The sequence below is a fragment of the Panicum hallii genome, chromosome 9, assembly GCF_002211085.1.
Source record: "Panicum hallii strain FIL2 chromosome 9, PHallii_v3.1, whole genome shotgun sequence".
Classification (NCBI taxonomy): domain Eukaryota; kingdom Viridiplantae; phylum Streptophyta; class Magnoliopsida; order Poales; family Poaceae; genus Panicum; species Panicum hallii.
Window position 1 is genome coordinate 56,029,798 of NC_038050.1, and position 12,573 is coordinate 56,042,370.

The 12,573-nt window shown below is 43.1% G+C and overlaps 1 protein-coding gene and 1 long non-coding RNA gene across 2 annotated transcripts; both read left to right on the forward strand.

The window, feature by feature from the left end:
- Positions 1-4,419: 4,419 nt before the first annotated feature.
- Positions 4,420-9,550, forward strand: LOC112874128 (ARF guanine-nucleotide exchange factor GNOM-like). The gene is made up of 2 exons (XM_025937304.1): positions 4,420-5,295; positions 5,695-9,550. The coding sequence occupies exons 1-2, from the start codon at positions 4,558-4,560 to the stop codon at positions 9,238-9,240; spliced, it is 4,284 nt and encodes a 1,427-aa protein (XP_025793089.1). The 5' UTR covers positions 4,420-4,557; the 3' UTR covers positions 9,241-9,550.
- Positions 9,551-10,680: 1,130 nt separating this feature from the next.
- Positions 10,681-12,131, forward strand: LOC112874134. Its single transcript, XR_003224899.1, has 3 exons — positions 10,681-10,783; positions 11,366-11,474; positions 11,570-12,131. It is a non-coding gene; the product is annotated as an uncharacterized LOC112874134 (long non-coding RNA).
- Positions 12,132-12,573: the final 442 nt, after the last annotated feature.

A 12,573-nucleotide genomic window follows, 5' to 3' on the forward strand; every position in this document is an offset into this window, starting at 1 on the left:
CATAAAACAATAGGACAGCTAGCGTGGGCCGAAATCGGCAGCCCAACAAACGGGTGGTACCCTTCAGCTTTGTTTTTGGGTTGAGTTGGGCCGTTCTTTGATGTGGACTTAATTTTTCTTACTGTGTTGTACCGTTATCAGGGCCGTGCCCTGGTTCATGAATTTGCAGACTAAATAAGGGGTATCCTCCTCTCTCTCTCTCCAAAAAAAAAGATAGCCATCTATCATTCTAGCTTAGTAAAAAAAAGTTTAGGGTCTATTTTGTTGAGCTGTGGCTGTGAAAAAAACTATTGTGAGCTGTGATCTACGAAAAAGCTGCTGTGAGATGGGAGTTGTAAGAAATATAAAAGCTGTTTGGTTCAAACAACCGTGAAGCCGTGACTTCTGTACAAAATATCTATAATGCCCCTATGTATGCAAAATGATCGTAAAAGTCTGCATTATTCACTAATTCACATATAAATGATCATATTTGAAAGTATAATATAATTATTGTTAAGTTTTGCATCCACCATTAACATATGATCCACATAAGTATAAAGATAGTAGAACAAAAGATATAAAAAGATATATGATTCATATGGCCTCTTTAATACTTTTTAATACTTGGGATTGGGTTGGTTGGAGGCGTCGATGATGCTTCAATGCTTGTGGAGATCTTCTCTGCTGCAGTTTCTATCTTCGAACAAGTGTTCTTATACAGTTTATAAAATGAGCTTTGCTCTTCCTTCTCCTCAATAGCACTAGTGTAGTCTTTGCATTCCTTTTTCTTGGTTTTGAATTCTTCAAAGAAGACAACTTCACATTCTCATAATCTAAATTTTTTTGAATCTCAGCCACATCATCACCACTTGATTCATCCGAGAATATATCTCCAGGACATGATGCACTAGCACCGCTAACATGTGTCTTATCAAACAACAGGTGCAGATCATCTAGGTACTTCGGTTCTTATTTCTTGAATCTCACATGTTTGCATTTGATGCCTTTGCTAGGATCATTGTATCTCTAAAAATAAATGATAAACTTGGCAAGTTAGAACATATAAGGATGGAAAAATGAATGTAAAAAATAATGAACTTAATTGAAATACTTATAGTTCAGTCCATAATCATCGGAGCATTCAACAGTTTGTTTTGTCTCATTCGAACCGAGCTCACTGGCACAATACTTGAACTCTATAAACAATATATATTCTTTTTTCATATTGTCCAACTTGTTCTTCAGTTGTTTATTTGTCTACTTCAGAGAAGTTTTTTCTTCATATTTAGCTCTAAGATTTTGCCAACCATCACTAGTGAGAAGACCCATTGGCCTATTCGCAGCTACTATCTCTCCTTATTAGCCATTCTTGAAGCAAGGAAAAAATATTTTATTCACATTGCTCACTAAAAATAATTCTCAATTCCAAATAATCTGAACAATGATCACACTATTTTTGAATGCATCACTTCTATATGCAAATAAACAGAACTGTATCCCAATAAACACCAAAGAGTGGCAGAAGCTTTTCTAGTAAAATAATAGGTAATTGGTCCATTTTCTCAGTAGCTCTGGATAGTATCGTAGTTTTTACTACATTACTACATTACTGGTTCAACTACTTTAATGGACAGGCAATAGGTTCAAAACCACAATGTGAAATTAGAGAGAGACAATCTAATTTTTTCAGATATGGAGAACTAATCACAACTAGTAAAACAAATCCTTTTTCACACATGGAGATAACAATGAAGTAAAGCAAAGAAAAAAATGGAAGGGAGAAGGAGACCATACCTGCTGTTGGCGCTGGAAGAGGAGGCGGCGTTCCTGCGCAGGGGGGGGGGTTTGGGAGGAGCTGCGTGGGGGCGTTAAGAGAGGGGCGCTGGTCAGAGGGAGGCAAGGAGGCGAGCGCTGGTCGGAGGGAGATGGATTGTCGGGCGCTGGCCGGAGGTGGCGGGTCGCCGGGCGCTGGAGGGAAATGGGTTGCTATGCGCAGGAGCAGGGGGCGAGTCGCCGGACGCAGGCGGGAGACGGGTTGCCGAAGCGCCGCAGCTCCGGGGATGGCGCAAACTCTAGCGTCGCCGCCGCGAGACCTGCCACGCACGTGCAGAGCGGCGCGAGTTTTTTTTCACGAGGAAAAACAACGGGAGAGGAGGGGAGGGGGAGAAAAAAAGAAACGAAACGGTATGTTCATAACCGGTGGCATGGTGGGCAATTTCGAGCAAAAACTACCCCCACGGTCACAAAATGCAGGGGGGAGCTGCTGTGAAAATTGTACCATGAAAAATCTGACTTTTTTCAAAGCACCTAGGAGAAAGTTTTCCCTTTGGTTGGTTTTTGGATTTTTTGAAAAGCAAAAGCAGGTTGGAAGCCCAACATCATTTGATGGTCAATTATGGATTTTAAAAATAAAATGACCAATATTCAAGAAGCATTTATTCTACAAAGAGTTCTTTCTTCTGCCTTAGAAAATCATCACTTCTCGCTTCAAGCAAATCAACCAAATCAGCATGAGAAAAGATAGGTGAAAAGCTCTCAATTCAATTCAAACTTGTATTTAGCTAGATAGAGTAATTTATCATAAACAAAGATTAAGAGATTCTATGATTAGCAGAGCTCATGAACTAAAATTTAAAATATGGTAATCTAACAATTTTCCTAGCTATTTCACACTATGCGCAATACAATAATAGATTAGCTGGAGATGTTATGAGGCTCAAATTATGTTCTAATCCACATTAAACAAATTAGGGTAAAATCGAGTTTACAACCTTTAACTATCACAAAAGTCCAATTTTCAACTTTCAACTAAAAGACCAAATAATAGTTGCCATCCAACAGTTGAAACTGGGCAAATTTGGCCCCTAGCAGGTTTTAAAGGTGGTTTTTCATTATGTGAAGATTAAAAAATATATTTAATCTTAAAAATTATAAAAATTAATTTAAATTAGAAAAATACGGAACCAATATAAATATATTTCTAAAAATGAAGCCTATCTATTGGTACTCTGCTTGTCAATTATTTTGATCCAATTTATTTCTATTTTAAGTATTTTTTGTTTATAGTTATGCTTTTTATTTTTGTAATAAATAAGATCCAAACAGAGCTCTACTAGATAGGTTAATTTTTAGAAAACTTTTGGTATCATTTCGTATTTTCTATAACTGGGTTATTTCAAAATTTTAAAACAAACTATATTTTTTCTATTTTTAAATAAAAAACCACCTTTGAGACTAGCCAAGGGGCTTAATTTGCCTTGTGTCAATAGTTGGACAATCGTTGTTATCCGATTTCTTGTTGAGGGTTGAAAATTGAACTATTGTGCTAGTTTAAGGGTGAAAATTGAAATTTTTCCCAACAAATTAACACACATGTCCTATAGCTGCCACTAGTTTATCATGAAAAAATAGGAGTTGCTAACTACTCAACAATATATTTTTTTCATATGGTAAATCTTGACCATCAAACTTGATCTAACGACTTCCACCTCTCTTTCTCCTCCTGCAGCAAGTCTTCTCCACCCGACGCACTCTTTGCTTCCAACTAACTTGATCATGTTCCTCGCCATGAGCTCACATTGTCCCTCTTTCTCTATTCATTTCATTTTGCCACTCCACCCTAACAATGCCTTAACCACACCCACATGTGATTCCCTTATGCGAAGTACACTACTTTCAAAGCCCTCTACTCTGCCGGCGTTCGTATGGCCGATAGTGAGATTCATCATTTTTTAAATGCTTGAAGCATATGAGGTGTGTAATCAATACAATATTGATTCAAACAACACTAATGTAGAGCGACAAACGTGCAGCCCTCAAATTCAAGTTAGGAAATAGAAAAACCTACGTGAGGTTGTTAATCTCAAGAGTCCAATAGAGGATCAAACAAAACAACCACCTAGAAAAATGTCATCTAACGCTGAGACACATATGTTAGTTCTCTTTTTATTTAAGTGAATGCTAGAGCTCTTGATGTAATTTAGATGAAAATGATAAGTCATTCTGTTTCGCCACTATTCCATCTAAATCCAGACTCATAACTCAGTTGATTAGTGGAATATGACTACTCGTATTTTATTTGACTATTTATTTAGCGACAGAAGAAGTGCACATCAACAACAAGGTGCTTCCTATCTCTCAAACGTGCTCATAGCGTTACAATATTAGTACAAATGTTCATACGAGGTGAATTTGTGTGTATGATGTGAGCATCTTCTGAATTGAAAAAAAGTTAAAAATGAACTTATGTTATAAACACTCTCTGATTTGTTTTTTGTCCAATTTACAGAAAGATAGGAAACATAAAAGATGAAAAAGTTCTTCAGCCAAACAACAAAACCCACCCAGAACCCCATTTTTAATCGAAAAGAAAATTTTGTGTGTGTGTGGGGGGGGGAGGGGGATCAACAACAGCCCACACGACTGAGTAGGAGTTCTTCCAGATCCAGCCCTTGGCTCGCCGTACACCAAACCAGACCAGATCTCAACGTGCTCCCTCTCAGATCCCAATTCCCAAATGCCCACGCAGTCGTAGCTACACCCCGACCGGCCGACCCCGCGCGCTCGCTCGGATCCATGGGCGGGCTCAGGGCAGCGTCGCCGTCGGGCGCGGGTGCCGAAGCCGACGCGGGGGTGGGATCGGGCCCCGAGGCGCCACGCCTGGCGATGGCGTGCGTGCTGGCTTCCGAGGTCGCCACGGTGCTCGCCGTCATGCGCCGCAACGTCCGCTGGGCGGGCGTCCGCTACGGCGGCGGCGACGGCGGCGCGGGCGACGACGAGCACCTCGACCACCCGCTTGTCGCGGGGCTCAAGGCCCTCCGCCGCCGCGCCGCCGCGTGGGGCCACGGCCGCTGGGCGGGCGTAGAGCCGCTCCTCTACCTCCGCCCCTTCCTTGACGTCGTCCGCTCCGACGAGACCGGGGCGCCCATCACGGGCGCTGCGCTCTCGTCCCTGCACAAGATCCTTACCCTCGACCTCGTTGGGCCCGGCGCGCCCGGCGTCGCCGAGGCCATGGGCGCCGTCGTCGACGCCGTCACGGCCTGCCGCTTCGAGGTCACCGACCCGGCGTCCGAGGAGGCCGTCCTGGCACGAGTCCTGCAGGTGCTGCTCGCCTGCGTGCGCGGCCGCGCGGCGCCGGCGCTGGCCAACCGCCACGTCTGCGCGATCGTCAGTACCTGCTTCCGCGTCGTGCAGCAGGCTGGGACCAAGGGGGAGCTGCTGCAGCGTGTCTCCCGCCAGACAATGCAGGAGGTTATCCGTTCTGTCTTCGCCCGTCTGCAGGACATTGATACCACCGTGTTTTCCGACGAGCAGGTATGATTCGAGCATTGTTATTGTCATTACTATGTTTGCTATGCTCATGAGCATGGAAAATGTTGCAATACCATTCCTCCCTCCACCTAACAACTTTACTTACTATGCTTATGTGCACTGGTCCTAACTCGGATGTATAAACAAGTGAAATGATTCTAGGATTATTTTATCTTAATAGTTTAACTAATTGTTTTCATCCTAGCAATATTACCACTTTGCACATACTGAAAGTCTGTCAGACTGACACTAAGATCCACTCTTGCCTTTGCCAATCACCTGTAACTGTAAGATATGCGTCATGTTAGTTGGAAACAAGCTTTGTTAGTAGAAACTTGGAAGGCTCATATGTTCCTATACCACATGAAGTGTAATAATGTACTGTTAGCATTTCCTCCGCAGGCAAGTGGTTGCAATAACCAAGGTTTGGGTGCTGAGGAGACGGAGAATGGGAAGAGTGATTTTGTGTGTTTGAACAGCTCTGGTGATGAGGTGGGGGATGGATCTGGAGTTGTGCAAGACAAAGCCATGATGGAGCCATTGGGAGTTCCTTGTATGGTGGAGATATTGCAATTCTTGTGCTCCCTCTTGAACATAGCAGAAGACATTGATGTGAACCCAAAGATGAATCCAATTGACTTTGATGAGGATGTACCACTCTTTGCTCTGGGGTTGATTAATTCAGCTATTGAGTTGTCGGCTTCCTCTATACACAGACATAAAAAGCTGATGGATTTTGTACAGGATGAATTGTTCCGCAATCTGATGCATTTTGGCTTGTCAATGAGCCCCTTGATCCTGTCGACAGTGTGCAGCATTGTTTTCACTCTCTTTTACCATCTGCGCCATGAACTTAAGCTGCAAATAGAGGCTTTCTTCTCATGTGTGATCCTAAGATTAGCACAGAGTAGATATGGTGCAAGTTATCAGCAGCAAGAAGTTGCCCTGGAGGCTCTAGTGGATTTTTGCCGGCAAAAAGAGTTTATGGCTGAGATGTATGCGAACATGGATTGTGATTTGCAGTGCTCAAATATTTTTGAAGAGCTAGCTAACCTTCTGTCTAAGAGTGCATTTCCTGTGAACAGTCCTTTGTCGGCCTTAAATGTGCTTGCTTTGGATGGTTTGGTTGCTGTCATTCGGGCAATGGCCGAGCGGAGTGATGGTGCACCTCAACATCATGAGCAAACAGTGCCAGAAATAAGTGAATATTTTCCTTTCTGGCAGTTGAAGTGTGAGAGCAGTAATGATCCTGATCAGTGGGTTAAATTTGTTCACCAGCAAAAAAGCATCAAGAGAAAGCTTATGGTTGGTGTTGAACATTTCAATAGGGATAAAAAGAAGGGTTTTGAGTACCTGCAAGGTGTTCATCTTTTGCCCAGAAAACTTGATCCACACAATGTTGCTCTATTCTTCCGGTACACGCCTGGGTTGGACAAGAATCTTCTTGGGGACTACCTGGGTAATCACGATGAGTTCTCTATTAGGGTTCTTCATGAATTTGCTAGAACCTTTGACTTCAAGGAGATGAATTTGGATGCTGCCCTAAGGCTATTCTTGGAAACTTTCCGGCTGCCTGGTGAGTCGCAGAAAATACAGAGAATTCTTGAGGCCTTTTCTGAGCGATATTATGAACAGTCACCCCAAATGTTTGTCAACAGAGATGCAGCTCTTGTGCTATCATATTCTGTAATCATGCTCAATACCGATCAACATAATGTGAGGGTTAAGAAGAAAATGACAGAGGAAGACTTTATTAGAAACAATCGCCGCATAAATGGAGGAAATGATCTTCCAAGGGAGTTCTTGTCGGAGCTTTATTATTCTATTTGCCGTAATGAAATCAGAACCATTCCTGAGCAAGGAGCTGGTTGTTCTGAGATGTCTTTCAGTCGTTGGGTTGATCTGATGTGGAGGTCTAGGAGAACATCAATGTATATTGCCTGTGATTCCTACCCTTTTCTTGATCATGAAATGTTCTCTGTCATGGCTGGACCGACAGTTGCTGCTATTTCTGTGGTCTTTGACAATGTTGAGCATGAGGAAGTTCTTACAGGATGCATTGATGGTTTTCTGTCGGTGGCGAAACTGGCTGCATTCTATCATCATGATGATGTGCTGAATGATCTTGTTGTGGCACTGTGCAAGTTCACCACTTTGATGAGCAGTTCCTACATTGACGATCCTTTAACAGCTTTTGGGGAGGATACCAAGGCTAGAATGGCAACAGAGGCTGTTTTCACTATAGCAACTACTTATGGTGATCATGTACGCAGTGGGTGGAGGAACATAGTAGATTGCATTTTAAGATTGCATAGGATAGGCCTTCTTCCTGGTCGCCTCACTGGTGATACATCTGATGATCAGGAATCCACTTCAGATTCGTTGCCCAGCAAGCTTGCTTCTTCATCTGCTCCTCCTCAAGTTTTGCCCATTAGCACTCCTCGGAAAAGTTATGGACTGATGGGGAGGTTCAGCCAACTACTGTACTTAGATGCTGAAGAACCAATGTCCCAGCCAACTGAGGAGCAACTAGCTGCACAGAGGAATGCTTCAGAGACTGTGAAGAAGTGCCAAATAGGTACCATCTTCACTGAGAGCAAATTCTTGCAAGCTGATTCGCTGTCAAATCTGGCAAGAGCCCTCATTCAGGCAGCAGGCCGACCTCAGAAGATCACCAGCACACTTGATGATGAAGGCGTATCTGTCTTCTGCTTAGAGCTTCTAATTACTGTCACATTAAACAACAGAGACAGGATTGTTCTTTTGTGGCAGGATGTTTATGAGCACATAACCCATATCGTCCAGTCCACAGTGATGCCCTGCAATCTAGTAGAGAAGGCTGTTTTTGGTCTCTTGCACATCTGTCAGAGGTTGCTTCCTTATAAGGCGAACCTGGTAGATGATTTACTAAGGTCATTGCAGCTGATTTTGAAACTTGATGCCCGTGTAGCTGATGCCTACTGTGAGAACATTACCTTGGAAGTAACACGTCTTGTCAAGGCGAATGCGACCCATATTAAATCCCAGATGGGCTGGAGAACTATTATTTCCTTGCTCTGCATCACTGCGCGCCATCCTGACGCTTCTGATGCAGGGTTTGAAGCTCTGGTTTTTATCATGTCCGAGGGAGCACATCTGTCACCTGCCAACTTCATCCTCTCAGTGGAGGCCTCGAGGCAGTTTGCAGAATCTCGGCTCGGGTCTGCTGAAAGATCTATCCATGCTTTAAACCTAATGGCAGATTCTGTGAACTGCCTTACGCGGTGGTCACGAGAGGTTAGAGAAGCTGGTGGAGACGCAGACAGGATATTGGAAGGAATTGCAGAGATGTGGCTGCGGCTAGTGCAGGCTCTACGAAAGGTGTGCACGGATCAAAGGGAAGAAGTGAGGAACCATGCGTTGTTATCGTTGCACAGATGCTTAGTAGTTGATGGAATATTAGTTTCATCTTCAACATGGTTGATGGCATTTGATATTGTTTTCCAGTTGCTTGATGAATTGTTGGAGATTGCTCAGAGTTACTCACCAAAGGATTTTAGAAACATGGAAGTGTCTCTCTTGCATGCTGTAAAACTGTTATGCAAGGTGTTTTTGCAGTCACTTAAAGACCTCTCAGCGCAGGGCAGTTTTGGTAAGCTGTGGTTGGAAGTCCTTGACATGATAGAGAAGTTCATGAAAGTCAAAGTGAGAGGGAGGAGGACTGAGAAGTTACAAGAGGCTATCCCAGAGCTACTCAAGAACATACTGATGGTGATGAAAGCGAGTGGGGTCCTGTCAAAGACAAGCACCGGTGAAAACAGTTTGTGGGAAGCAACATGGCTGCAAGTTAACAAGATTGCACCCTCACTACAATCAGAAATTTTTCCTGATAATGAGGTTGAAAGCACAACTGGTGAAGAAAACAAATTGGATACTCCAGCGCAATCTGACCAAAGCGCTGATCAATAGGGTATTACACATTCTCCCATACAATCAAGTTAGTTGAGCTGCAGCTGGATCTTTCAAGGCAGGATTACCTTTCAATTTTTTTGTTCCAAAGTTATACACAAATGCATGGCAGTGCTGTCAGGGGACATTAGGGAGAGTAAGCTGGTATATTGTAATTTTCTTAGTTATATATATTATTTTGTTACTGACAAGGTTGTTGCTTTTGGGCTTTATTGTTGCAACTCCGAAGTTGTATGATATGTATATCGTTGCACTGATATGTGTTAACCTTGGGGGAATCGATGATTTTGGCTGTTTATTATTATGATCACTCTGCACCTTTGTACTGTGAAAGATTGCTTATAGCAGTAGATCTGAGGGTTTTCCGTTGCTATCATCTGATCTTCTAGAACTTTCAATATTGACGTGGTTTTTAGCTATTGCATACAAGTAATTATGCTGGTCTATATGAATCTATTCACCTGTGAATGTGAAAAGGCTCGATAGAGATGCCCTTGTATTCCTTTAGAGGCCAGGCAGCAAGAACAAGCAGCTGAGAGCATGCAAGGCTTCGTTACCCCTACTTTATTCTTGTTTCATTTCTAATCGTACTCATGTTTAATATGCTCAATATAGGCATGCTGCACTGTTGTTGAAATATGCAAGCATGTTATTATTTTTTTTGTCCTTACTGAAATTCTACTTATTTGCAGATTGAAATTTCAGAGTGGTTAGACAGAACAAACAGATCCAGTTTGCAAACTGAAGGATATATCAGACCTTTTTGGGTTCAATTTCCAGAAACTGGAATAGTCTGTATTGAATTTGTAGAAAGTTTTGCAGATCGGAAATGTGGTTTTTATTTATTTAAGATACGAAAATTCATCCTTTCGTAAGTGAATTAGAAGTACTTTGTTTTGGTTCCTCATGGTTCTGCAGATTCAAGCTTGTTTACATTCTTCGGAATATTAGAATCCTGCCTTGACCCTGGAACATGAAAAGAGAAATGTGCATGATCTAATTGCAAAGCTTTCTTTAGATGTTCACCTAAAGGTAACATCTGGCACAGTTTCATGTAAACCTGCAGATATGTGCATGACACAGCAAACTCCTTTCCTCAAAAAACGAAGAGGAACTAAAGTAGTTCTCTTAAAAAAAGAGAGGAACTACTATGCTAAATCATTCTGGATTGCTTATTTGTTGCGGTCTGCTGATATGTGTTATGAATGCATTCTTAGCACTCGGAAGAAACAAGAACTTGAATGAGATGTTGGTTTCGACAACATTATGCCTACAGTTTTTACTATTGATCCTAGAAATACATCTGCTGGTAAAGTTTTTATTAGTTCAGTATTTGAAGGGTGAAAGTTGTTCTTTGGTTCACTGTGGTTCAGTTGTGGGCGCAATTTTCCGTGTCTATGAATTGAATGACTAATTACCTATTTGTTGCAATCTGATTCATGTGAATCCTTAGGAAACATAGAGCTTCTTATCTCGAAGTAGCTTTGTTAAGCCATATAAGCTGGCAAAATCAGAAACTTTTGTTGGCCAAGGATGCATCAAGGTACGTATGTTACACAGACGTGCAATTGAATTTGACATTCAACACACATTCAATCATGCCTGCTTTCCTGTCAGGACACTGGAAGATGCACATACCTCTTTATTCAGAAAAGTTATTCAGTGATGACTTAGCTGACAGTGATGCTAATTTTTCTGTTGGGCTCGCATGTCATGCGCCCAGAGATTCTGACAATGAAGTATCAGAACCTGTGGTTAAAAATTCATTTTCTCAACCAGATCCTTGCACCGTTATAATGATATTCCATTTCACGTGCTAATGTACATAGTTACATTACAATTATGAAACTGCTATCATATAGTGACTAGCGCATTAAGTTCAGCCTGACTGTAATGTACATCCATGCAATGCTACAAGCTTGCCTTGCTTTCTTGATTGCCGTTTTAATTCTTTGTAAGTTGGCTTGTTACTAATATTTCTGTAAATCTAGTTTCATGGACAGACACCAGTCAGTTTATAGTTGCATCTATATTATACTGTGCCCATGCACCAATATATTAGTTGCTCCCTCAACAGAGACTACAACCGTGTTCGTAACTGCATACTCTCTCTGGTTTGAAGCAGCTGGCTGTGATGGATGGGTAATCATCTGCACATTTAGCGTTTGTGCTCTTCAGGTGCAAGCGACTGGTGCATGCATTGACCCTTTGGTTGGGTCACACGCTCTGTGTAGGTGAGCTCCCACTCCCTAGTCCCTATGTAGGCATTCACCTGGATTTTGTTTGCATGTTCTGGTTCCACTCCATGTTAGCCCTGTTTTGTTTGCAGGTGCAGGGTCTGTCTTATTGGTACCAGGACAGCAGAGCTCCTTTTCTGGAGGAATTGCATGCTGGGCAGTATAGAAGCCTGTGATGCCTCCCATTTGTGATTTATGGGCGTGTTCCCAGTTCCCAGAACACGATGATTGATGAAGTAAGCAAGCATCTATACATCTCGAGAGTTGGCGGCGATTGTATCTCAGAAGGCAACACCGAAGAGCCTTACAAGTACAACGCTGGCAGATTGAAAACCCAGCTGGGGATGCATTCTAGGTCAGCGACTTTAGTTTTCTTCCCACCCAGAACAAGTGAAACTTGCACCCCGGCTCCCAGCAGACAATGATGCGACGGAAGTGGAGAGGGTGTGGTCAAAATCAGCATACCGTCTATGCAGTCTGGTTCTGGTGTGTCTTGGAGTGGAGCACGGCATGCCCTGTCCTGCTTGGGAATAACTTGGGATGCGACGCTCAATTTAGTGGCAGTTCAATTCGTAATTTCAGAATCCACTTATATGTTTGTATATAAAAAGTGCGTGGTGAACCCATGAACCTATGCCCGTGCAGTAAAATTAAGCGCATGTGCTTGAGCTGCTAGCTCAAAATTGGTGCTGTGCTTACACTAACTTCAACTCCGTATTGCCTTGAAGGCAGATGCTCTTGGTTGTTTCCTTGCATTCCTTCCAGGAGTCCCTGAAGCCATTTGACTTGCAGTATGCGATAGGGTCGTACCGCGGTTCTTGTACTAAGATAAGCTGGGCTGCAACGAAGTGCATGGTGAGAAAGGATTCAAGGAGGCCATGGCATGTGACGTTTGCGTAATCACGAGGCTATTGCCTCGTCATTGGATTGACTTTGGGTACGCACTGCACGGTTGCGCCCAGCCACCCTCCCACCTTTACGTTGACTGGCGCGCGCGCGGCAGGCCGGCCGGCCACATCTTTTGGCTGCGTCTGCAGCCGGGTCCCCGTGCCCCGTGCCCCGGCCTCGCGGTCGCGTGCGGCCGGGTGACTTGGGG

Excerpts from the sequence above, each read along its gene's own strand:
- LOC112874128 (XM_025937304.1), top strand. The coding sequence starts at position 4,558 with ATGGGCGGGCTCAGGGCAGCGTCGCCGTCGGGCGCGGGTGCCGAAGCC. Across the intron at positions 5,296-5,694 it reads CCGTGTTTTCCGACGAGCAG|GCAAGTGGTTGCAATAACCA; the intron begins GTATGATTCGAG and ends TTTCCTCCGCAG.